Source organism: Delphinus delphis, chromosome 19, assembly GCF_949987515.2.
Source record: "Delphinus delphis chromosome 19, mDelDel1.2, whole genome shotgun sequence".
In the NCBI taxonomy this organism is placed as follows: domain Eukaryota; kingdom Metazoa; phylum Chordata; class Mammalia; order Artiodactyla; family Delphinidae; genus Delphinus; species Delphinus delphis.
Genome location: NC_082701.1, coordinates 22731785 through 22758730, shown reverse-complemented (window position 1 = coordinate 22758730; position 26946 = coordinate 22731785). Strand labels below are relative to the sequence as shown.

At 48.8% G+C, this 26946-nt stretch overlaps 1 protein-coding gene across 2 annotated transcripts; it reads right to left on the bottom strand.

Annotated features, from left to right (window-relative positions):
• Positions 1–333: 333 nt before the first annotated feature.
• SP2 (Sp2 transcription factor) lies at positions 334–26676 on the bottom strand. 2 transcript variants are annotated; one of them, XM_059996523.1, is made up of 7 exons: positions 26621–26676; positions 12545–12621; positions 10773–11747; positions 4104–4416; positions 3071–3245; positions 2667–2860; positions 334–1385 (listed from the first exon to the last, which is right to left on the bottom strand). In XM_059996523.1, the coding sequence occupies exons 1-7, from the start codon at positions 26625–26627 to the stop codon at positions 1285–1287; spliced, it is 1842 nt and encodes a 613-aa protein (XP_059852506.1). In that variant the 5' UTR covers positions 26628–26676; the 3' UTR covers positions 334–1284. The 2 variants fall into 2 exon arrangements, with proteins under 2 accessions (XP_059852506.1, XP_059852507.1); XM_059996524.1 differs by lacking the exon at positions 26621–26676 and adding an exon at positions 24979–25249.
• Between the last annotated feature and the right edge of the window lie 270 nt (positions 26677–26946).

Genomic DNA, 26946 nt, shown 5'->3' with positions numbered 1-26946 from the left:
CAGGAGGACCAGGTCCTGCCCTGGTCCCAGTGCGGACAGCTCCGAGAGACCAGGGCTCCCTCCTCAGGACTCCCCTCTCGGAGCTCTCCGAGGGGAAGGACAAAGGAAGCTGCAGTGCCAAGTTGCAGATTTTGCCTCAGGCAACTAAATTTATTAGCAAGAAAAAATTTTTGTCAGCCCAGCGCTGACCAACAAAGTACATTGTTAATAAAGGATAACAAATCTGTCACTTAATTCAAAAACATACCTCAAGCAGTTACAACTAAAAATAAAGTTGGATTTTTGTTTAATTTAAAAGCCTCAAAAATAACAAGCAATATGTTTTTAAACATGTAGTAGACACAATTGTCTATTATACAATATACACTGTACACAAGTAGGGCTTGGGCTGGTTGGGGTGGGTGAGATGAGGGGGAGGGATGAGGTTCAGGATGGGAAGGTGTTTTACCTGAATCCAGATTCGAGTTGAAATGCTGTGTCGTTTAGAAAAGAGAATTACTAGAGTGAGAAAAAAATTCATATGCTCATCATTGCCCCCCAAAAACCCTAAACTAAAAGCAGGCATGGGGGAGGTGAGTAACAAGAACAGGAAGAAGGGAGCAATTAAATAAAACTTCTTTAAAGCACACACAATACACAGTGTTCATCATCGGAAGTAGAGTATAAGGCAACGTTCCCCATAGAAAAAGAGGGGAATCAGGGAGTCCGTGGGTAGCTTTACTTTTTAAATAGAAAGTTGGAATGTGCTGGAGGAGAGCTGGGGTGGGGCAGGGGAATGTGGAGCGGAGGCGGCCTCTGGAGCCTCTCCGGAGGTGGAGCTGGATGCCAGTGGTGCCCTGCGTGCAGGGCCCCGGGGCACCCGCAGTGGCTGAGGGGGCCAGGGAGGTGCAGGAGAGGGAGGGGCATGGCACGATGCGACTCCGGCAGTGTTTGGGGGAGGGGGGGCTCACTTTGCTCCTCGATGGAGTGAAATTCACGTTTTTCCTTTGGAAATAAGGGTTCCCACTCGTCCTGGTTTAGAACGTCTCATTGGGCACGGCCACTGTCCACGGTCTGGGCAGGCCGGGAGCTTGTGGTGAGAGGGGAGGGCCAGGGAGGAGCCAAGGGGCTTCAGAAGGAGGTGAGTATGGGGGCGGTAGAGTCCCTTCCTGTGGGGACAGTCGCAGAACAGGAGGGACGGGAGAGGGCGGGCCCAGGGCAGCCGTGGGCCTTCTTTCCTCCAGGGGCCCAGGCAGGACACAGGCAGGGGTCTGCAATCTGCGAGGCCTCCCGCCTCAGTTGGCCTTACAAGTTCTTCGTGACCAGGTGGGTCTTGTAATGCTTGGTGAGGTGGTCACTCCTCATGAAGCGCTTCTGACACTGGGCACACTCGAAGCGTTTGTCCCCTGGGAAGAGGAGATGCCCGTCACTCACAGTGCCATGCCCCGGAAAAGGAGGCACACACGTGAGGTGTGAGGGGCACCTGTGAAGCCGTGTCACCGGCCTACCTGCTGCTCACACAGTGCTCCCCGTGATCCCCTGATGGGAACCTTTGTCAGTCCTCATCCCCTCCCCGCCATCACCCTCCAGTCTACTTTGTTTCCATTCCTTGTGCTGTGCCAAACGCTATACTTGTGCACCTGCACCCAGGACGCTTCCCGTGTAGCCTGTCACCTACTTTCTTCTGATCTTCGTCCCTCTGACTAAACCCGGCTCAAAGTCCGCCCCCTCACAGGGAAACCCCACTCCCCTCTGACCTGCCAGACTGAGCCGCACACCCGGGCTGGCTCTGCTGCTGTTCTATTTACTCTGCAGCCTGCAGAGGGTGGGCGTGACCTGCCCCGCCACGCTGGCCAGGAGCCAGAGCTTTGGGCCTCGTGTCCCCAGGCCCAGGACAGGCATCTGCTCACTGGGGGCATCTGCCGGAGCGGCAGTTCTCAAAGCATGTGCTGTGGACCACCGGAGACACCCAGGGCAATCTCGGGTGGCAGATGCATGAACGATTTTCTACTTTATAGTTTTGTATTTGTTTGCCAGCACATTAAAACACTTAGCTATCAACCCAAGCCAGTGATGTGAAAAATAACACTGCACTGGACATAAAAGAGTAAAAATAGTGAAAAAAATAGTAAGTAAAAATAGTGAAGTGATTTAAGGAAAATCATTCGGTAAATAACAGTAGGAAAGGCAATGTGGGATAGTGACTAAGAGCGTGAACTTGGGAGCCAGAGGGCCTGGGTTGAACCAGCTCCACTAGTCACTGGCTGTGTGACCCGGCCCCCGCTCCATGCCTCAGTAAAATGGGCACAATCAAAGTGCCGTCCCCATGGAGTCGTTATGAGGATGACATTAGTTAACGGGTAGAATGTGTAGTACACTGCCTGCACAAGATGCCACTGACCGTTAAACACATGCAGCTTATGGCAGAAGCCATCAAGGCTGTGCCACGCAACTGACCTCACTTTGGGAAACACTGCAATAAAGGAATGGCTTGCGAGACTTTCCGGGTAGTCCTGCACCTCGAGGAGACAGTCTGTAGCCCTCGCTCAGTGCCGCAGTTCCTTGGCCAGGCCAGGAGTCTCCATGTCGCTGAGGACAATGGAGTGGGGGTGGGGAGAGAGGCAGGGAGCTGAAGTGTGGAGTGGGGGGGCGGGGGGCTGGAGGGCACCGCAGGGGAGGGAGCAGACCTGTGTGGGTGCGGGCGTGCCGCTGGAGCTCGTCACTCCGTGTGAACCTCTTCCCACAGAAGAACCAGTTGCAGACAAAGGGCCGCTCGCCAGTGTGCAAGCGCACGTGAGCCCGCAGCAGGGACGTCTTACGGAAAGTCTTGCCGCAGTCAGGGATGTGGCACACGTGCTTCTTCTTGCCCTGCTCTCCAGACCTGGGAATTGGGTTGAGGGTGGGGTGGAGGGAATGGGAAGCAGAGACAGCGGGGAGGTAGAGAGATGGGGGCGGGACAGGATGGAGAGAGGATGTGGGGTCAGGTCGGAGAGCATGGAGCCCCTGGTCCCCTCTCTGTCTGTGTCCCAGGGAGGGCTTGGGGAACAGGACACACGCCAGGCTGGCCACCTGGCCCGTCTCCTCAAATCACCTCTTGTCCCCATCCTTGCAGTTGGGACACGTGCAGGCCATGCGGCGCCGCTTCTCCCCAGGCTGGGCCTCTCCAGCCAGGGCCTGTTCCATCTGCAGCTGGATCTGGGTGGGGCTCAGCCCACTGATGGTCAGGTTATTCCCAGAAACATTCTGCACTGTCAGCTGCTGCTGCCCTGTGGGGAGGAGTGGAGCAGAGTTCAGGGTGAGGAAGCCCAAAGGGGCAGAAGAGGGAGCCTGACCCCCTTCTTCCTTCCAGCACATAGTAAGGTTGACAGTCATAGCAGCTAGTATTTTTGAGAGCCTGCTATGTGCCAGATACCATTTTAGAGATCTTAAATGTATTAATACACTTAAGTTTCATAACCCCATGAAATAGGTGCTATCATCCCCCTTTTAAAGGTGAAGAAACTGAGGCTCAAGACCACACATGTAGAACTTGTAGAATCTGGATGGGAACCCAGTCAACTTCAGAGTCAATGCCCAGAACCACTATACTACATAGGCCAAATTCACTTCCAGACGTTGCCCACATGGGTCTTGGAGTGTTTTTCCAGAATCTCCTCCAACCTTAGGCCCTTGTGAGACACCAACTCTGCTCCCAGGGAAGTCTCCAGGGATTTTTGTTAACAGAGGGAGAGTCCGTTCTACGGGCTTTGGAACAAGTCAAGCCCTCTAGGACTTGCATAAAGCCATCAAAGCAGGGGGAGTGCCTGTGGGTGGACTTCTCCCAGGCCACTAAACCAAATGCATAAAGTGCTGGAAATTCATTCAAGGAGGAAGGGAGGAGATTCAGAGAGCTCCCACTACCTTGAAAATTGCCCTTCACCCAGCTAAAGAATGCAACGAACCATTTGTGCTAGGTACCTACAATGTTCCTTTGATTATGTGCAAGGCTGCTTTCATACCGTAAATATCACCCAATGTTACCACTGAACTGAGAAGTGCAGCACAAGCCAGTCCAAAGGCTCCCTCCTTTCCTTCCAACCTTAACTCAAGGCTGCCCATGCCTGGGGCCAGGGGCCTTCCCTCACCGCCAGTATTGGTGATGGTGACAGGCACACCCTGGACCTGGACACCGTTGATGTTGATGGTCTGCATGGCCTGGGCTGCCGCTGCCAGCTGGGCTGCGTTCAGGCTGATGATGCTCCCGGCAGGGGCGATCTTTGGCAGGGGACGCTCTTTCCGGAGAATCGCAGCCGAGTGCTTTTTGCTGGTCCCGCTCAGATGAGCAGCACGGGATGGAGGGCTGCTACAAGTGGTGGTGGAGGTGGTCGCAGCTGTTGCTGGGGGGCCATCCTGGACAAGGACCGTCTGTACCTCACCAGAAGGTGTACGGATGTAGACCTGGGAGGGGCCAGAGAGAAAAAGTCAATGCCCCCTGAGAGCCCTGGCTCCTGCCCCCACCCTTTTTTTGCATTAAAGAATGTTTATATCATCCATTCCCTGGTATAACACTCTTGTCGTGTCCCCTGCATTGGCAGGTGGACTCCCACCCACTGCGCCACCAGGGAAGCCCTCCTGCCCCCTTTCAATGCAGCATCATCTCCCTGCCCAAGGGAGAAGCGGGTGCCTTTTTGTCCACCCAAGTCTTCTCCAACTAGCCCAGGCCTACATTCACCCACTGTTGATGTTCAACAAAAAGGGCTGATGGCATCCCTGTACTAAGCTGACAAATGCCGACTGTTGATTTGAAACAAAACATTTAATTTACTTAGCATGGAAAAATATAATGCCAAATCTCCGAATTGAAGAATGAGATGGCAGGTAAATGATGACCCCACAAAAGATGCGCTGTGAATGCTCATCAAAGAAATGAAAACAGCCTTTAGGAGGCACAATTAGTGGAGAGACTACTGTCTTTCTCCAATTTATACTAACAAAGATGGAACAATAAAACATAATGCTCACTGTTGCTGAGACAGTAGGGAAATAGGCACATGTTCTTACGTCAAGGGGTGTGAAGTGGTCTAGGCTTGCTGGAGGGAAATCTGGGAATATGTGTCCAAAGCCTTTAAAAATATGCATATTAGAGCCTGAGAACGAGAATGAACCGTGTGGTACTGGATGGGGATTAGAGGTATTGATGGAAACTCTTAGGTTTCAATATAAATAGAAAAATATAAATATAAGTGTATGTATATATGTGTGTGCATTTCTGTATCTATCTTGGTGTTACAGATATATGTATAGGTATATTTATATATACTTCTTAACTGTGTCCACTGAGAAAGGCTGAAAGCAGCAAAACTCCAGGAGCAATGAGCTCACCTAGCACCCATCTCTTAGCTTCTAAATCCCATGTTCCACTAAAAGAAACCAGGGCTCCTTGAGAAATAGCTGATTCGAGGACTCTGGTCAGCGGAAGTACAAGAAGACCTTGGAACACCTCTTATACCAGAAAGTAAGGAAATGCTCAAAGAATGGTGGTGACATGTGAAAAGAACACAAGAGCCAGCTTGGAGGGGCTCCCACTGGCTAAACATAGGATAATTTGAACATCAAAATAACAATACTAATGGATTATAACTCAGTGAATAAAACAGGAACCTATGAATCCATACTGACAAATAGACAAATGGAGAAGAAAATGATAGAATTTAAAAAACTGTTATCACATCCTCCAATAAAAGGAACTAGGATTCCTAGGACAAATGGTTGATCCCAGGACTGGGGCTGGGAAAATACAAGGAATGAAGTACTGACACTTGCTACAGCATGGATGAACTCAGAAAACGGTGTACTAAGTGAAAGAAGCTAGCTGCAAAAGATCACCTATGGTAAGATTCCATTTACATGAAATGTCCAGAATAGGCAAATCTATAGAGATAGAAAATGGATTAGGGCTTCCCTAGTGGCGCACTGGTTAAGAATCTGCCTGCTAGTGCAGGAGACACGGGTTCGAGCCCTGGTCCAGGAAGATCCCACATGCCGTGGAGCAACTAAGCCTATGTGCCACCACTGCTGAGCCTGCGCTTTAGAGCGCCACAGCTACGGAGCCCATGTGCCTAGAGCCCATGCTCTGCAACAAGAGAAGCCGTCGCAATGAGAAGCCTGCGCACCGCAATGAAGAGTAGCCCCCGCTCGCTGCAACTAGAGAAAGCCCACGTGCAGCAATGAAGACCCAACACAGCCAAAAATAAAAATAAATAAATAAATTTATTTTAAAAAGAAAAGAAAAGAAAAGAAAATGGATTAGTGGTTGCCAGGGCTTGGGGCAAGGGGGAAATGAGGAGTGACCACTAAAGGGGTCTTTCTGAGGTGATGAAAATGTTCTAAAACTAGATAGTGGTGATGGCTGCATAACTCCATGAGTATACTAAAACCCACGCACTGCGTTGTACACTTTAAAAGGGTAAATTTCACTAAAGCTGAAAAGGGGACTTCCCTGGTGACACAGTGGTTAAGAATGCGCCTGCCAAGGCAGGGGACACGGGTTAGACCCCTGGTCCAGGAAGATCCCACAAACCGTGGAGCAACTAAACCTGTGTGCCACAACTACTGAGCCCGCGTGCCACAACTACTGAAGCCCGCACACCTAGAGCCCATGCTCCAAAACAAGAGAAGCCACCGCAATGAGAAGCACGTGCGCTGCAACGAAGAGTAGCCCCTGCTCTCATCAACTAGAGAAAGCCCGTGTGCAGCAACGAAGACCCAATGCAGCCAAAAATAAATAAATAAAATTTAAATAAATTTATTTTTAAAAAAAGCTGATAAGAAAAAAAAAAAGACTGGGAGTATGTCACACAGATGCAAGAGCCAACCAGAAAGAGCTCCAAATGGCCAGAGTTGAAACAATGTGAGCAACAAAATAAATAACGCAGTATTGGATTGTACTCCAAAGTATAAAATAAATATACATGAGTCTCTACTGACATAAATACATGATCGAATAAAAAAATAAATGGTGGGACCTCCCTGGTGGCGCAGTGGTTAAGAATCCGCCTGCCAAGGCAGGGGACACGGGTTCAAGCCCTGGTCTGGGAAGATCCCACGTGCCATGGAGCAACTAAGCCCGTGCGCCACAACTCCTGAGCCTGCGCTCTAGAGCCCACGAGCCACAACTACTGAGCCCACATGCTGCAACTACTAAAGCCCGCATGCCTAGAGCCCGTGCTCTGCAACGAGAAGCCCGCATACCGCAATGAAGAGTAGCCCCTGCTCGCCGCAACCAGAGAAAGCCTGTGCACAGCAACGAAGACCCAACACAGCCAAAAATAAATAAATAAATAAATTTATATAAATAAATGAATAAATGGAAAAGAGACAAATCTTCCTTATAGAAGAATTCCAAATAATATTATATAGATACCGTCCCTTCCAGGATGTCGAGCTTAATTCTCACCCCCACTCCCACCCCTGACGATGGGAGACTTAGCAACTTACTTCCAAAGAATTGAGAAAGGGAAAAGTAGCAGCTTTGATGAATGAAGAAACCTGGCAGACACCACCTTAACCAAGTGATAATGGTTAACATCAGGGATGTTACATCATCAGAGATGTTGTATGGACATCATGTACCCCACATATAATGTGATGAAAAGAGGCGTTTCACCTCCGTGGTATTCTTTCCAAAAACCTATAATCCAGCCTGGGGGATATTCTATAGGATACCTGACCAATGTGCCTCTAGTCTGTCAAGATCATGGAAAACAAAGACTAAGAAGCTATCCAACCAGAGGGGCCTGGGGAGACATGCCCACAGTGCAATGTGGTATTTGGACGGGATCCTGGAGCAGAAAGAGGACATAACTGATTAATTGATTGGATGGTGACATCCAATCAAGTCTGGAGTTTAGTGAACAGTAACATGCTAATGTCAGTTTCTTAGTTTTGACACGTGTACCCTGGTATGTAAGACGTTTAACAAGGTGGTGGTGGGGGACCAGGTGAGAGGTATAAGACACTCTGTACTACCTTTGCAACCTTTCTGTAAATGTAACTTTTTTGGCCGCACAGCAAGGCATGTTGGATCTTAGTTCACTAACCAGGGATCAAAACCAGGCCCCCTGTGGTGGAAGCGCAGCGTCTTAACCACTGGACCGCCAGGGAAGTCCCATGATAAGAGATTTTTTAAAATTAACTTTTTATTTTAGAATAAGTTACAGGAATTCCCTGGTGGTCCAGTGGTTAAGACTCTGTGCTTCCACTGCAAGGGGCTGGGGTTCGATCCCTGGTCGGGGAACTAAGATCCAACATGCCTTGCAGTCTGGCCAAAAAAAAAAAAATCTCTAACACAGTGAAAGCTACTAAAATAAGCAGGCGAAAGTCTGATAAGGAATGAGATATTTACACAGAAAGTATCTCCTTACAAAATACTAATCCATTACAAAGAGAAAAAAAGTAACTTTAAGGTTCAGAAACCCGCTAAATATCACTTTAATCATCACCAGTACTGAGACAGATCGAAACCATGCACCTCCTTTTGGGATGCAGTGAGAACACAGCATCACTTCTTTGATATTTCTGCAAAAAAAAGTGTACAACTTGCATCTATCCATGAGGGAACATCACACAAACCTAAACCGAGGAACACTCTACAAAGTAACTGTCCTTTTAAAGTGTCATGGTCATGAACATCAAGTAAAGACTGAGGAACTATTCCAGGTCAAAACAGACTAAGACGACATGACAATTAAATGGAATGTGTGATACTGGATGAGATCCTTTTGCCACAAAGGAATCATTGCGGCAAGTGATGAGCAACCTGAATGGGGTCTCTGTATTAGACGTCAGTGTGTTTCCTTGCTAACTGCCTATGTCTGAAGGTTGTGCTGTTGTCCTCCTTGCGTATAAGAATTACACACTTTCTATAAAACATTTGGAAGTAACAGAGGCATGGTGGCAAGTTACACTCAAATGATACAGGGGGAAAAGTCACTTGTTTAAAAAAAAATTCTACTGTGATTTTGATTGGGGTTATTTTTGATCCTTGGGTTATTTAGGACTGTGGTTCTCAGTTAAAAGCAAACAAACAAACCTCATGTTATCTCTTAATAAATACACATCTCATCCTCAATTTTCTGGTATGTGCCCCTTTTGCAAATCATTGCTATTTTCTGCATATCTGAAGTTTCTGTTACTAGAACATTTTCTTTCCCACAATGTAGAGCAGAGGTCAACACACTTTATCTGTAAAGGGCAGAGAGTAAATATTTTAGGCTATGCAGGTCATGAGGTCTCTGCTTTGTGGTGCAAAAGCCGCACAAATGGGCATGCCTGTGTTCCAATTACACTTTATTTACAAAGACAGATAGATGGGCCAGATTTGACCTCAGGGCTGAGGATTGCCAATTTCTCTGATACAGGGTATAATACATTTTTTAAAACGTGCATATCCTTTGACCCACTTTTAGGAATTTATTTAGCGATAAGATTAGAAACAGCCTAAATCTACCGTTGGGTAACAGAAAGCACCTCCAGATACCAGAAAACTATGTCATCATCACAAAGTAATGCAGTAGCTAAATCCTTCTGCATACGTATGCCTTTTTCCTTAGGAAGACCTAGTTTTAAGCCCTGCCTCCATCAGTCTCCAGACACAGGACCTCAGGGAAGGGAGGGGAGGCACTGCAGAGAGGAGTTAGCGGGTATCCCTCAGTTCTTCACCTTTAAGGTAGGTCTGATAAGGGAGCCTCACACGTGTTGTAACAAATTACACGATTCATAGAAAACCCCTGGGCAGTATGCAATATGCCAGAAAGGAGGAGGCACTTGAGGGCAGGCCTCAGATTTCCTGTGCATCCGTTATGTCCGCAGCTCAAACTTAAGGGCACTTCTCCACCTGGGAGACTACACAACTCCCTACTTCCGTCACTCACTCTGACGCCTCGGTTCTCTCTACAGACAGCTGGATTGTAAATTCCTCCATGGCAGGAGCTGGTTTTTATATTTAAAAAAATCCTTGTACAATTTTAAGTGTAGCCCCTGCCATACACAAGAGCCAGGGTGGGCCAGGGTGGAGTAAGGACAAAAGCGTAGGTCAGAAATCTAGTTGAATCCTGGCTCTTTTGTCATTTGGGCTCCATGAGAGCTGGATACTGGGTAACTTCTCTGAGTTCCAGGTTCTCCATCTTCAACATGGGCCTAATCTCTGGCATTTACTAGGCTTACACAAAGCATAAAACCTGCCCTGCACAGCCAAATAAATTTTAGTATTACAGCACCTTAATGAACGCCAAAAATAAGCTCCTGTTCAAGTTAGCATCCCAGAAGAATCTATCCTAAATGTCCCTGCTATGAAGCTAGGGTGCTTCTTCCTAATTTTTTTTTTTTTGTCATTAACAATGATCAGCATTTTTCTCATTGGTTTTCTTACTTTACATCAAATTCTATGGTTCTGACTAATTCTTGCTATCATTCGGAGTATGTAATTCTAGAATAAAAAAATAAACTTTATTATTAAAAAGTATGTATCTGCCTGCTACTCATCCCCCTGCCAAAAGACTCTCATAAAGAAAGTTTCCAAAATATAGGTACATAGGCATGTCGCATCTGATTTCTAAAGATAAGCAGTACGTGGCCCTATGAACTGGCAGAAATGGTCACTTATTACCCACCCCAAACAGTACTGACTCCCAACACTCAGGTCAGATCAGGAGATGCATCAGCATCATCTAGGAAAGCAAGCCAACGGGGGTGGAGCATCAGCCGTTTAGAGCTGAGGAGGAGAGGGAGGCGCGTGCAGAGGGTGTGCGTGGTACCTGAGTAGGCGACGGCTCAGCAGCCTGGATCTGAAAGTTCTGGGAGGGCTTCTGGGGGACGGTGGGGAGTGTGGCGGATGCCGCCTGCACCACCCGCAGGGCCTGCTGGGGGATCTGCACTACCTGCTGCTGCTCGGCCTTGGGGGGCACCACCTGGACCTGCTGGACCACAGCGGGCTGGCCCCCACCAGGGCTCTGAACGATGAGCAGGTTGTTTCCTGCCTGGATGATGTTGTCCGCCGTGGTCTCGATCAGCACCGTCTCCACCTGTTCGGTCACGGCCACGGGGGGCTGGGAGGCAGGAAGACTCTTCTTCCTGGCTTTCTTGTTAGTCTTAGACAACGGGGCCGGGGGGCTCTCCGTGAGGAGCTGAGCGGGGGCCCCGGTGTCGCTGGTGTTCACGAGGTTGTTGACAGGCAGAGTAAGTGTCACATTGCCCCCTCCACCTGTCAGCTTCACCACATTGGCCGCGCTCTGCACCGGAGTGGTGGTCGTACTCGACTTCTGGACAGGGGCCGGCTTGATGGGGACAGGCTTGTGACTGGATGGTGAGGGGGTGATGATGGCTTGGTTGGTGCCAGGGATGATCTGGATCTGGTTGGTGAGATTGGGCTGTACCTGGATGGTCTGAGAATTGCTTGCCTGAATCTGAGGGACCGTCTGGTACTGGATACTGGCATTCGATCGGGTCCCTTTGTTGATCATGGTTGGGTTCTGGATAGCGAACACCAGCTGCCCACCAGGATAGGACGCGCTCAGCTGTGACCCCTGAATCTGAAGTATGTTTCCTTTGGAGGACAAGATTCCAAAGCTATTCTTGCCGGGACTGAGAGGGAGAGGGGCAGGTTTGATAGGGACGAGTTTCCGAGGTGCGGGTTGCGGGGGAGCAGGAGGCGTCACTGCAGCTTCAACAGCTGGAGGGCCAATTTTGCTACATGTTGCAGCAAGCAGGGCTAAGGGAGATGGCTGCGAGTCCTGCAAGACACCACGTGGAGAAAAGGAGTGAGACAGGAGGCCTGCTGCCCAGCCGCCCCACCCTTTAAGATCCTCTCCTCTTCGCAGGCTCCCCCCCACCGGCGGGCAGGGAGCCAGCATCCTCTCCGGACAGTGGCCCATCTCCCCTTCCCCACTGGTTTCTCCATTGAGAAATTAAGGGAGAAAGGGTGAGAAATGGCTTTCTCAGGAAGGAACTCCCCAGAAGCACCCCTTGACAGGGTGAACTAACAGCATGGGCTGACTGCTTACTCCCTACTGGTCTATTAGTGTCTAATGAGGACACGGAATCACCCTCAGCTTATAGATGGAGCTCCGTTAGCGCACCTTACTGAGTCATCAAGTGAGGAAGGACTGAGGAAGGGAGGGAGGGAAAAAGAAAGGGAGGGGGACAGGAGGAATAAACCCTTTGGAAGAGTGTTTTCCAGTGCTTGGGACATGACTTTTTTGATCAAGGAGGGCTGTTCTTTTGAAGCTACAAGGAAAGAGCCTCTAGGGTGCGGGGACACAGTCTCTGTTTTCCTTTTATGGCCAGTGGGGTCTGGAGGAAAGGACTTGAGTTTCATCCTGCTTTTCCCCCTGACTCAACTGTGGCACCTTAGATGAGTGGCCCTAGTTTCTTAGTTCAGAAAAAGTGGAAAACTGAACCCTCTCTGGTCTCATTGCCTCGGGGAGTTATAGTTAGCCAGGGCAGAGCTCAGATGCGGTCTCATGTCAGCTTCAGTGAGTCCTTCCAGGCTGATGCAGCCCCCAACCCTCAGAGCCCACTGCTCACTCGCCTGGGTGGTGGAGGCGGCAGGCTGCAGGTAGTCACTGGGACTGACAGCGGCAGTGGCAGCCATGCTGGTCTGTGGATCTGTTGGAAGAAAAGAGATAGAGTAATACCCGTGATGCCCGAAAAGAACCCAAGTCCCCTTGCCTCAGATTTTCTTTTTGCCTCTATTTGGGCTGCCTCCCCATGAGAGGTTAATGACCTTTCCCCACACTTCCCCACTCAAGGTTAGCAGCCCTACAACTCTTTCAGTAGATGACCTTCTCCCTTTCTCAGACTCAACCATCTGAGGCTGTGAGGATAGCGGGTCCTGCCTCTATCGGACCGTCTCCTCCAACCATCATAAAGTCTAGGATACCGTGAAGATACCGAGATTATAATAACACTGGCTTCAGTAACTACGCTGTGCCACCTAATGGAGCCCTCTCTGCCGGGTACTGCTGACTCTCCCCAGCTAGACTGGAACCCCTATACGGTGGGCAGGGGAAGCCCCCAGCTAATCCTGTGGCTCTGACCCAGGCTTCCTGCTCACTCCTCCCGTAGCCAGATGCCAAGCCAGCCTGGGAAAGAAGCATCTCCGGGCCAGGATGCCTGTCGAGGAGGACACACCCACTCCATGCAAAAGTGTTGAGCGCTTTGTGCTCAGCTTTCGCCACACAAGCACAATGGCCCTGGTATAGATTACAGATAGCACACAGGGAATTCCTTTAAATGAATTTACAGTTTTACATAGGACAACAGGCATGGCCCCATAGGTATCACCGAGATTAGGAGAGCTAATAAATGAATATAATGAGAATGAAAATATAATAAATCCTGTTTTTCCTTAAATGTGTATATATTTCTACATATGAATATAGCAGGAAAAAGTCTAAAAACAAAAAGGGGCTAAAATGTTAAAAGCCATTATCTCCTGGTGGTAGGTTTTTTCTTCACTTAAAGAATTTTTCCCTCTGTTTTTCTGTATTTTCTCATTTTCCCCACAACGAATACACTCTACTATACTTGTTTTAAATAAAGGAAAATAAAGAACGTTGAGGAAGTAATGAAAGGAATCTCTACTCTGAACTTAAGTCTGATCTAAGAGAAATACAAATAAAATGGAAATCAGGAGAATTTGGGGGGAAAGGATCTAAGCCATCTTATAATTTATAAATCACTAAGGAAAAGAACACCAGGCAGACAGCCGGACTTGTATCTTAGACCTTTGGAAAGTAGGTTTCAGGAGGTACCGAAACAAGAAGGGTATTACTCAGAGACTGGAAGAGGCAGAACGACTCAGGCATAGAGCCCCTGCTGGGCATCTGGCAGGAAGAAGACAGAGGTCAGGAAGAAGGCGGAACCACTCACGTTTCAGCTGCCTCTGGCTTCTCTCTTTGGGGGAGTGACTCTTAAATGGGAAAGGTAAAGAAAAGGTAAAGCGGGAACTGCAGCCCAGGACAGGTAAGTACAGTAGGCTCATCAAAGCCTTAAATGGTTTCCAGGCCCTAAGGCCACATGAACTGCACTCCAGAGTAGGGAGACACTTTGCAGGCACACCTGCAAGCTGTTTGAGGAGCCAGAGGAGAGCTCTGGGCAAAATCGTACATGTGGATCCTGAAATATTACAGACACTGATCCTTAGCAAAATCCTAGAACAAATGACTGAGCAGCAACTACAATTACTGAGGTAAGGAAGCAGTGATCACAAAGAATAAGCTGGGGTTGCCAAAAACAAGTCATGCTGAACAAACCTGTTTCTTTTTTGGGGGTTTTGGTTGGCTACATCAAGAGAATGGTATACACTGTGTACTTTATAACAACAAGGCATCTGACTGAAATGTTCATAGTATTCTTAGGAACGAGAAGGAAAAGAACTGCAGGCAGGATGATAGTCTGGTTTGGGGGCTAAGCTGAACGTGCCTCCACCTAAGTGCTGAGACCCAGGCCATCCTGAGCAGTTTGCTGCTATGGTGTCAACCAGGGTCTCAAACTACGGGTGCACGCCAGGACCAGGATATGCAGGCTTCTCCTCGGAGGTTCGTGCTTTCTCTAACAGAATGTTTTATTCTTGTGTTTTCACCGTGATGATCATCTTTTAAAAATGAACATGTACTACAGATCGCTGGGTGACTGCTGCTTAACCAAGATTTGCACATTTCTGGGCCTGTGTGTGTTTACAACTGTACTGGTACCAAGTGGCACCACTCTAACTACATGGGCTAATTAAGACAACTCAATTCTGCACATGTAATTCATGATACATCTGTGCAAAGTGAGGAATGACAGCTCTTCAGAAGCCTGGAAAGACCATGCTGCTGGGCACTAGACACTGCAGGGTGGGCATGCGGAACTCAAGGAGCCCGGATGTCAAGTCTGTGCTGCGCTTACGCTGACAGCAGCAATTTGGGCTCAGTCAACTGTTTTCCTCCCAAAATGATGTTGTTGATTTGAGTTTTATTGGCTTTTCTGTAGTTATTTAATTAAATTTTACAGGAACTAGATCTATGAGTTGATAAACAGATTTATGTGCATACATAATTAAGGCTGCAGCCTTATAATGAAAACAATCTAAGTTGACTGAAATACATTTTCCCTTTAGAGCAGTGTTCAAACTATTTAGACCATGAACCACAGTCATAAAAACAATTTACATCAAGACCCAGTGTACGCATATGCACCCCCCCACACACGTCCCTGTCCTGTGCTGATGTAATGAGAATTTCCTGAAACAAAATTTGCCCTTGCTACATGTCATGGGCTTTGGTATTTTTCTACTCTATTTCATTTTTTAAAATGCCAGTTGTGACTCACTAAATTGGTTTTGTGCCCTACAGGCTGGAAAACATGGCTTCAAAGCAGTCTCTCCACCACCCAAGTTTGGGAAACCATGCAAAAGACCTAGAAGGCAAATTAACTTTATGGATGTCACAAAACTGAGGACTGTGAACACAATGGGTGTCTGTATTAGGGTTCAAAGAGATCTTAAAAAACTGGTATGTGCAGTGCTTAACAGCATGAGGCTCCAGACCGAAATGAGAATGCAGACGGTGGGATCGCTGGGGCATTCCTCTCCCAGCCTCAGTGCACCGTCTGTAAAACAGAGGTAACGTCACCCTTACAGGATTCTAGGAGGCGTCAGTAATATGAAAAACACTGAGCACACAGGGGGTTATCAATAAATGGTGGTTTAAACTTTGAAGCTGAGTAAACACTGCACTTGGGTTAAGCAAAAAAAAAGAAAAAAAATCATGCATATAGGAGAGGAAGATAGAGCTTAATAGCGGTTCTCATGAGAAAAAGTCCCAGTGGTTTTGACTCAAAGTTAAATGGGAAGCAGTTAGAATCTAGATGTGGTGGCCGAAAAAGCTCCTGCAATCTTGGACTGAATTTCCAAAAATTCAATCATAGAAGAAAATAATAGTCCTCATCTGCTCTGCACTCGGGCCCCATCTGGAGTGTCAGGTTCCGTCCTGAGGGACATTTTGAAAGGGGGATTTTCAAATGGAGCTCGTTCAGAGGAGGGCAGCCATGGTAGTGACCAGGACACCAGAGGAGCGATACCCACCAGGGTGTTTATTCCATACATACGTTCAATGGGTAGACTTTGGGGTGGAAATTTCGGTTTATTAGAGGGGACAACTTTCAAAAGATGGAATCAGTTGCCTCCTGAGGTAATGTTCTCCCTTCTCTGAAATCATTTAGCCAGAGACAGGATGTGTGTCTCTGTCAGAGATGGGATGTCTAGATGGGGTGAGAACTTGGACTAAATGATCTTGTTTGATAATTTAAACTTGTTTATAATCCTCCAACCGTGTTGCCGATAAAAACACAAGATGAGTTAGCTGCCGGCTGGGAAGGGAAGGCAGGGCCTCTCCCAAGAGGTTCCCCTGGGCTTAGGTTCACTTAGCTAAAAATGGTGAATGGTGAATGACTCTCCCTCAGACATCCCCTGTTATGAAACTGAAGGACACTAGAACAGGACAGAGCGCAAACAAAATGAAAACTGGCCCAGTGCTTATTCACCTCCCTTTCCCATCTCCCTCTCTCGCCCTGCAGTCATTATCACCCTGGACTCAAACTGTCTGGAGACTGGGCTGGGCTAAGAGGCTCTTCAGTTAATAAGTTACAGCAGGGACTTCCCTGGTGGCACAGTGGTTAAGAATCCACCTGCCAATGCAGGGGACACGGGTTCGAGCCCTGGCCTGGGAAGATCCCACATGCCTCGGAGCAACTAAGCCCGTGCACCACAACTACTGAGCCTGTGCTCTAGAGCCTGCGAGCCACAACAACTGAGCCCACGTGCTGGAACTACTGAAGCCCGCGTGCCGAGAGCCCGTGCTCCGCAACAAGAGAAGCCACGACAATGAGAAGTCTGCACACCGCAACGAGGAATAGCCCCCACTCACCGCAACTAGAGAAAGCCCATGCAAAGCAATGAAGACCCAACGCAGCCAAAAATCAATCAATCAATAAATAAAATTTAAAAAATAAATAAACTTTGTAAAAAAAAAAAGTTACAGCAGAGTCTTGACGCCCTTGCAGGCTGTGGGCACTCCACCCACACCATCTTGGTTGGTTTCATTTGCCTTCCCCGCTGGCCCCTGAAATACTCCAGATCTCAAACCAGTGGTTTTAAGTATCTCTCCTAGAGTCACTCAGAGTTTTGTGGCCCCTGGGCTGTGGACCTGGGCAACTAATCTCCCTGCCACTGCAGAATTATATCCTGGGATTACCCATGAAAGGGAAAAGCAGCATTTCCAATTGGTGTTTGGAAATGAACAGTGGTTAAGAAGTAGCATAGATGCCTAACTGCAGGACTATATTCAAAGGTACTTTAGAACCTCGTTAATTTGGAGCCTTATATTTAAAATGTATAATTTGGACATAAATTGGGCTTAGCTTTTCCTTCATACTATTCAAAGCGAGGCTAAATAGTGTATGAAGCCTGCAAAGGGACTCTAAGGCATAGTTAGGGAACTGTTTTATACCACTGCCACTGTTTCAATGGTACCATTTGCTTTTAACAGCAGTTTATATCTGCTCACTGAAACCTACATTTAGCAAGGTTGGTGAGTGGGGTTATTGCATATTCTTGGAAGAAAAGGCTGCATTTCCTTCAGAGTGCTATCATTCAGACTTTCATTAATTTGGGTTGGCTAAAACCTTCTCAACAGTCCTCTGGCTCGTGAAGTTTTACGGTGATTTACTACACAAGCAATAGTTAGCTCTCTTAGGCTGCAAGGAAAATTTCCAAGGCTATCAAACACGGCTTCCAGACAGGGGTTGGGGGGTGTCCAGTGCCTGACAGGACCACACCTGACTTTCCTTTTCCCCATGCTGGAAGCCAATTTAATTCCAAAACCAGGGGAAAAGCATCCCCTGAGTGTCCCGGCTTTTGAGGTACATACAGATCGTTCATCTCCACCTCCGTCCCTCCAGCTACAGCTTCCTCCCTTCTCGGCCAAACTTAGTGGAAAAGCTGCCAGCACTTTGCTACCCCCTCCTCTCTCACTTGGACTTTCACCCCAGCTCTCTACTGACACTGCACTTGCCCAGGTCACGAGGGACCTCCTCATTGTTAAATCCAGCTGACCCCCTTCAGCAGTTTCTGACCCGTTGACGATTCCCTCCTCTTTGAAATCCTCATGGACTTTCTCCTACCTCTCTGGCCAACTCTTCCCTTTGTGGGCTCCTCTTCCTTTTGCCACCCCTGCAATATGGATGTTCCTCAACATCATCTTTCTCACCCAACACCCATTCCATGAGTGACTGCCCACTCACATGGCTTCAGGTACCTTCCACAGGCTGATGACTCCCAGGTCTATGAACTGCCTACATCTGCCCTCTGAGTGGCGGACCAGTACATCCAGCCCTCTGTGGGCCTTCCACTTGGGCTGGCCACAGAACTTCCAACACTGAGCTGTCACCTTTGCCCATTCTCTCCCCAGCTTTCTCACCCCCAGCCACCACGGGCCTCCTTCCAGATCCTTGAAGAGCCTCCATCTCTGCCGCTGCCCTTTCCTTGCTTAGAGCTCTCTTCTCTCTTCACTAGCTAATACCCACCTACTCACCCTTCAGGTCTCAGGCAGGTTTTTTTTTCCCCCCAAGAGCCCACTATGTAATGTAACAGGTATGTCATTTCCTCAGAGAGGCCTTCCAGGACCCCTGAGATGGGGTTAACTCCTCTGGTAACTCACCACCCGTTAAATAATCATGGGCTTAATGTCTCTCTTCCACACTCATGGAAGGGTGGCCCAGGTCTGTCTTCACCGCTGAACTGCTACATCAAACCTAACACAGCACAGCGACACTTCAGTGCCTGCAGGCTGAATGAATGATGAATATTTTTGGTTAAACCAGCCTCTCAATCACAAGGGAACCTGAACGCCATCCTCATCACCGTTCAGTCTTCAAGTCCTCCTGGGTCTACCTCCTAAATACAAACCTCTCTCCATCTGCATTATGCTGGCGTTAACCACCTTCGGCCCAAAGTCTTCAAAATGGCCTCCCAGCCTCTGGCCTAGCCCCCTCTAATCCAGCCTCCACCAACTGGTCTGAAGACTCTTTTAAAATGTAAATCCCACACAGTTACTCCCCAGATTAAATCCTTCAATAGCTTCCAAAGGATTTTAAGATAACCTTATAAAGGCCCAAAGAAGCCACCCCCTCCCTCCCTGCACCTCCCCCTCTCCCACTTTATCTCTTGCTCTTCCAACCCTCCGGACAAACACTTCAGTTTTCTCCATTTCCGGAACTACAACGTGTCCTCTCACTCGGAGCCTAAGCACACTTGCTCCCATTTGTCTGGCCACCTCCGGTCCCTCTTCAGAGCTCACTTAGAACTCTCCTGACATCTTCCCTCCTGCTCCCCAAGTCTGGGGCAAGTGCCCCTGCTCTGTGCCAGTGTATATGCCCCACGGCACCCCTCACAGAACTCCCCCCACCCCCCATGACGGAGCAGGGAGTGCAGCTCTGTTCTAGGGCTCTCTCCATAGGCTGACTCAGGGAGCAAGCACCACGTAACAGGAAGAGGCCTCACGTGGGACCCCGGAGCCCTGGCCATCAGACTAGGGGCTGTTCCACTGGTCTTTCACTTGAGAATACTACTCTTGAGACAGGGGCTGAGAGAGAAGGGATCCAAAGAAATACCACAACAGCAGGCTCTGGGAAAGAACTTGGCTCAAACTCCACAGCCAGGCCTGGGGGTACTAGGTTTTTATTGCCTCGTGGGGTCCCACCACCCTGGCTATGGCCATCTTGGCTGTCTGCTATGGTATTTCCCCTGGAGGAATTTCACTCTGTGTAGACAGTTCTCCTGTTGGCTATTTTGGTCAGCTCAGTTGGGCCTGAAGCCAACAAAACCGTTCCTAAGCCCAGTCTTTTCCAGTTGCCTAGCCTGGAAGAATTCAGAGCTGGTGAGGGAAAAGCAAGCCACAGCTGGTTTTAGAGAACAAAGTTGGACCTCAAAGGGAGCTGAGAAATGGGCTTAGAGAATCAGCTTAGCTGGAGAAAGGATCAAGAAAGACTCCAAATTGCTCTAAGCATTTCTGAGAAGCAAATCTCCAACAACTATACTAACCATATAAAGAGCTCCTAACAGTAAAAGGAATTTCATGGACTTTTCATGAAATGAGAACAGTTCTGGGTGTGGCTAATGCCACAGGCTAAAGAATGGAGATCTTGTCTCCACCCAGTTATTGAGCCATCCTGTCTTCCCTGTTCCCAACTTTGACCCCCAGCCTCAGCCCTGATGTGAGTCCACAATTTCATCAAGAAGTTAAAATTCCCTTTATAAGCCAAGATCCATTATTTCTCTCCTTTTCAAGCAAAACTCCTTGCAAGGGTCACCCATACTTGCTGTCCCTCATTTCTCTCCTGCTAGTCTTTCTTGAACCTGTTCCAGCTAGCTTGCCCCCTCCCATCCACACGACAAACACTGCTCCCACGACCAGTGACCTCCACATTGCCAAGTCCAATGGTTAATTCTTAGACCTCAGCTGGTGTTGATCTGACAGCTGGCCCCTCTTATCTTGAAACACTTTCTTCACTTGGCTTGTAGGGTGGCCTCCTATCTCTCCAGCTGCTTCTTCTAAGACTCCTTTGCTGGGTCCTTGTCTCAAACTCTAAATGGTCGGGCTGCTCCAGGGCTCCGTCTTGGGGCCTATTTTTCTTCTGTCTACACCTGTTTGCTGGGGGATTTCATCTAGTCTCAGAGCTTTAGAAACCAATAATATATACAGGTTCTATATAATGACGATTCCCAAACTTATATCTTCAGACTTGTATATCTTACTGCCTACTGACATCTCCACTTGGAGGTACTAATAAGCAACTCAAATCTACCTAGCCCGAAACAGAGCTCCTGTTATCTCCCTAATTCTGTGCCTTCTTCTGACTTCCCCACGGCAGTGAATAGAACTCCATCCTTTTCAGCTGTTCAGCCCTAAAACCTTGGGAGTCATCCTCGACCCTTCTTTTTTCCACTCTACACTTGTCAGTAAACACTTTCGGCTCTACCTTCAAAATATGTTCACAATCTGATTGCTTTCACAACCACTTCTTGTTAACAACCAGGTTCACGTCCCCATCACCTCTCACTTGGATAAGTGCGAAAGCCTCCTAGCTGGGCTTCTGACCTTGTCCCTGCTGGTTTATTCTCAACACGCATCCAGAGATCCATCAGACTTAAATGAAATCATGTTACTCCTCTGCTCAGAGCCCCCAGTACACTCCGTCTCCCAGTCAAAGTCCACACCATGACACATAAGGGGCCCATGTGACCTCTCTGACTTCTCCCCGTCACTCTCCCTCATTCACCGCTTCAGCCACGCTGGTCTCCCTGCTGTTCCTGAACATGCCAGGTATGGCCCCTCTTCAGGGACTTTGTACTTGCTGTTCTCTCTGCTTGAGTTCTCACCACCCCCTCCCCAGACTGAGCCTGGCTCAATCCCTCCTTTCCTTCAGGGTTTTACTCAGACTACCCTCCCGGACCACCCTATGTAAACCGCTCCTCTCACTTCTCCCGTCCTCTATTTGGTTTTTCCCCTTAGCACTTCTCATTGTCTAGTATCTACTAGTTAGCCTTACTGTCTCCCACTAAGATGTAAGCTTCCTAAAGGCAGGGACTTCTCTCTGCCTTACTTAGTGATGCACCCCCCACCCACCCACCCCACAACCTGGCACACAGCAAGTGCCCGATATATGCTTGTTGAGTGCATAAATGAATGAATCCTGGAGGCTGCAGAGCGGGAGAGCCTGAGTAGAATTTAAGAACCAAAGGAGAAAACCTGCAGACTTGCATATCCTGGCACTAGGTTGGGATCCACTCACCAGGTCAACTCTGCCGATCCAGTCCCAGAAGGAACTCAACCTTGCTAGTCACCTCACACGGGGACAAGAGCCTATGCGTGGACCAGCACGGTCCCGTCTTTCTCCTGGACAGAACTCTCAAAGCACATACCTCATCACCACACACCGGGCACCACATCTCAATGCTTCTTTCAATTAACAAGTACTGGGAAGAAGTTCTTTTCCGACTGAGTTAAGACAACGTGCGTACCTGCTGTCTGAATACCTCTTACGTGTCTCCACCCTGAATCTCTCTCCTGAAAACGTGACCGTGTCGTTGCTAGTTTGCATCCTATCAGACTGGAAGGGACCCTGGAGAAGTCAGTGGGGACACGGGGCAGCCAGCAGGGGATGGTGAGAACTCATCACTGACAGAAGCAGTCCCAGGAAATGGTACAAAAATACTGGGCCTCAGAACTCTGTCGAAAATAGGAGAAAAAAAAACCAAGACATACTTTTCCCCCCTAAACAATATCATTAGGTACAAACACGTGCTCTCTGCTTTATTTGTGAGTCACTTCACACATTCACCCGGGGCTACGATCGGTTCTGAAATGAGTAGTGACTTCATTTCCCCTGGGACGAGAGGGCTGGCTCACCATTTACTTTTTTGATGGCTGGGAAATGTTTTGGTCTGTTCTGAGGCTAGTCTGAGAAGACTCCCAGTTAGACACTGGCCAGGGGCAGAAATATTCCACATCCAATCACGTGGCCCTGCCTGCTGTCTCTTACTGCCTATTTACACCCTCTGAAAGGCAGCTTTGTGATTCCACCAAGTCCCCTAGGAGAGGTAACAAACACCCCAAAGAGGAAGCTCTGGAGAGAGGACATTTGGGAGTGTGGAGGCCAGTGCCTGCTGGTTCCTGCGCCATTTTCACTGCATGGCTGAGACAAAGAGACCACCTAACAGCCTAAATCACGGCACGGGGACAAACACTTCTCAGTGTGGTGGCGCTTCTGGCTAGGGACAGCATGCAGTTCTGATGTTGAAACAAACTATAGCTCGGGGAAATGGCCAAAGGAAGGATTCAAACAGCTGGGTCTGCAAGCACGTTCTTCCTGTGACACAAACAGCCCTGACATCTCAACACTGCTCGGAGCTGCTCACAGAGGGTAAACTGAGAAGCAGCAAAACAGGGCACTTAGCTCTTTATACTCCTCTGCTCCTGAGTGGAGCTCATCTCCCAAGAGCATGCCAGCTTGAAGCCCATCCTGATGAGAAGCAATCCCTTATGCTAGTGGCGGCCTCAGAGCATCGGCAAAGAGCGCGACCTAGACGTGCAGTGAAGTGGTAGCGTCCCTCAGGCTGCCAGTGCTGACTCTGCTTGCTCCTGGGCTCTCTTCTCAGCCTCGAGTGAGGCAGTAGAAAAATCAGTTTTCCATTCTGGAATCCTGTCAACTGGAACAAATCAACCAGTACTACCTGGGAACATCTCCACAAGGGCAGTCTCTAACCTCCTTCCTACTCAAGCGGACAGTGCCCTTGAGTTAGGAATGCCCCACGTTTTTACCCACTTCATTCATCTTTCCACCCAGCTCCAACAGATAACTGACAGCAAAGTGATACCTCCCCACCCTGAGGTCTCCTAAGAGAATGCTGCTAGCCAAAAACAGATCTGATAACCGAGGAAGTAGTTCTTCAGAGAGAAAGAGACTTTCAACTATGTTCAGAAATATAAAGATCTAAGTGCTGGGCGCTATGAAGGAAGAAATAAAGAGAAAGCTTCTTTCCCTTCCTTCAGCAGAAGGAAGTCACAAGAGGAGTTGCACGTGGATCCAAACAAAAGCAAAGCAAAAGCATCAACAAGTGTATCCACAACGGTGTCCACTTCTCAGCCCATCTTGGCTTCCAGCCCACCATGAAGCCAAGTGTCCTGGCTTAGAGCTTGCTGGGAAGACGTTCACAAACCCAGTTAAGCTGCTCACAGGGACACTCCAGATGTATCACCCAATACACTCACAAGAAAATACTGGAGTTTCTCCAAATAGATTTTGCTCTAAGTCTGCAGCCCACGAGGTTTCAGACTGGACAATGTAATCATTTAAACTCAGAAGTGTTCACATCTCTACATTTTCTGATACTCTACACACCCAGTGTTTCTCTGCATCTTTCATTCTGTGGCTGTTGTTCCATCTCCTCCAAAATAATTCCTAAGTTTTTCAATCTTTGGAAGTAAGGCTTCCAATTTGCGTGTCTACAGAGAAGGGGTAAAGGTAAGTCTTAGAAGAACATGCTACATTTCCATCATATAGATGGGAGTGGGCAAGGTCTAGAAGACTGCTAAACCCAAGCCAATACCAGGGTCTACTGGTTAGCTGCAACAAGCTTAAATGTTTTCAAAAAGGCCCTGGTTGGGCAATACTTGCGTAAAGCAAGCTTGGGAATGATCACATACCTATAGCAAAGAACTGTTTAGGGTACAAGAGACTATGCAACTTCTCTGAAAGGCTGCTATTCATCAACAGAAGAACTAGAAATTTCAAGGCCAAAGATATCAAAATGAACTGTCCTCTCTGCTGTTATGCCATGAGGTTCCTTCCCCCAGGCATTTGCCACAATCTTCTTAAAGCTTCTTCTCTCCTCTGACAAGCCTCCAGAGGCCCAAACTTAATAGAATCTGAGAGAAAAGAGCCTGCCGGTCTATGTGCTGTCAACAGTGAGGCCAAACTCTTCCTCCTTCCTCCTGGAGTCAGTTCTCCCTGCTGAGCAGTCAGGACGTTCCAATTATGAACTAACTCTACTTGGGTCTCCTTGGCAAAGAGACTGTGTCTTTAGCAGCCTAGCTCAGGGGGCTTGTAATTATGTCAGACCAGCTTATGTTTTTTTCTTCGCTTTTTTTTTTTTTAGTACGCGGGCCTCTCACTGTTGTGGCCTCTCCCATTGCGGAACACAGGCTCCGGACGCACAGGCTTAGCAGCCATGGCTCACAGGCCCAGCCGCTCCGCGGTATGTGGGATCTTCCCAGACCGGGGCACGAACCCGTGTCCCCTGCATCGGCAGGCAGACTCTCAACCACTGCGCCACCAGGGAAGCCCTGTTGTTGCTGCTTTTAAACAAAGAGGTTACGCCTCTGTACAACCAAGTGGAAGAACCAGAATTAGAAAACTTACCAATCGCCCCAGCCAATGAGAATCCATTTCCAACAGGTATTAATGCCTGTTAGAAGCCACTGGAACAATGACATCATCAGCCCAATTGATAGGTTGTCTGACAGATTCGCCCCCTTCATCGCACACAAGAATTTAAAACAAAACAAGACACTGCAGTTATATTCATTATTGCAGACACCAGGTTTGTGTTATCAAATCAAAATTACTCCTGTGGTGTGGACTCCACCACCATTCCCTGCAAAGCCTAACAGTGAGCTGGCCAACACCCTAAACTTTCTAGCCCAAAAACTCTTATCCAAAATACCAACTCAACATTTAGCCCTCCACTGTGATACTTAGTGCCTTCTCTGGTACAGCATGCAAGTTTTAGACAGTGCATGCCAGTGTACCTTGTAACAATCATCACCCTTCTATCTGCAACGAAACCCATGTCATGGGGGACCATGGGCCAATTGTTTAAAGCAGAACTCCCTCCCTCCCTTTTTCTAAGAAAACAAATAAGTGAGCAAGAAGTAGCCTCAGAAGAAACAAACTGCGGGAGAATGTGCACTGAGAAAAGCCGGACTGAGTCCCTCTGGATCAAGTTAATTAAGAAACAATTAGACATGACAGTATATTGGAATCAAAACCAAGGAATGAAGTGAGGACGAGTTTCTCAATTGCCCAGAGGAGAAGACGCAGTTCCTTTTCATCTAAAATTAGAAAGCCACCAGGAACATAAGCCAAGAAGCATGGGTAGGAGGCTGAGAACCGTAATGGGGACGAAGGTGGGGTGGAGGAAGAAAGTAAGTATCCATTTTGTTTTATTTCTTCTATCATTCCTTAGGTTTGCTCCTGGCCTTTGGGATTCAGCAGTCCCCTCCCTCCCCCGCCTGGGATGTCTGGTAACAGGCTGGGAACTCTGTCAACAAGTTCTTAAACGTTTCACAATTCTGCAAAGAGCTGGCAGATAATCTAGTTGGAGGTTCAAGGATGCAAGTGAAAATATTAAAAGGAGGTTTCTGCCCACTCCGCAGTCTCAGGCGAGAGGTCATCTGCCTAGGGAGTGCCCTCGTGTCCTGACACCATCTCTCGACTGGGATACATCGCTAACTAGGTTGGCTTCCACACCCAGCAGTGCCCATGTGGTTGGTGCCGTCGGAATTTCAAGCATTCCCCCGCCCCTCTCTGCACACGGGAGAACCTTGAATTGCGGATGGGCACCTAGAGTTAGAGTGCAAGAGGGTCCCCGAACACAGAACAAGCGCACAGGACGTCGACCGCCTCCTCAGAGCAGACCGAGGCAACGTCCCCGGGCCTGGTAGCGCTGACGCGTGTCGGCCACCGGGCAGAGGGGGTGCCAGGCCCGCCCCGGGTGCCCGATCCTCTCGCCAGCCCCCGGAAGCGCCGCCCTCCAGCCCAGCGGGCTCGGAGGGGGCGGGGAGTCGAACGCCCCCTTCCGGGTGCCTCCGCCTGGCTGGCCAGCCCCGCTCCTCCTCCGGGCGGGAATCCTCCCTCCCCGCCCCTCCCGGAGCCGGGCCCCGGCGCCAGGCCCGGCCCCAGGGGGGAACCCCCAGCCCCGGCTCCTCCTCCCTGCGGCTTCTGCCCGTCTTCCCGACTCTTGAGAGCCGGGAAGACCCCGCCGGCAGCGGCCAGGACCCACCGCTCATTACGACATCTTCCTCCCTGGCCTCCGCCGCCTCCGCCGCCACCGAGAGCCTGACACCGCCCGCTTAGCACCCGCCAATCCCGGAGCCCGCCACCGCCCGAGCGACGGCAGCGTTCACCAATAAGAGTTCGGTACATTGGGGACCGACAGCACCACCAACCAATCAAAGAGAGGCACCTAGAGCGACGTTGGTTTGGCCAATAGAACTGTGAAATGTCACTGATGGACGGTAGAGCGCGCCAACCGGAAGCCTACTGAAGAGTGAACGACATGTTCGCCAGCCAACTGGCGGGAGGCAAAGTCCCGCCTACAAGGTAGTT

Excerpts from the sequence above, each read along its gene's own strand:
- SP2 (XM_059996523.1), bottom strand. Across the intron at positions 11,748-12,544 it reads CTGCCGCCTCCACCACCCAG|GACTCGCAGCCATCTCCCTT; the intron begins GCGAGTGAGCAG and ends GGTGTCTTGCAG. Across the intron at positions 3,246-4,103 it reads CACCATCACCAATACTGGCG|GGCAGCAGCAGCTGACAGTG; the intron begins GTGAGGGAAGGC and ends TCCTCCCCACAG.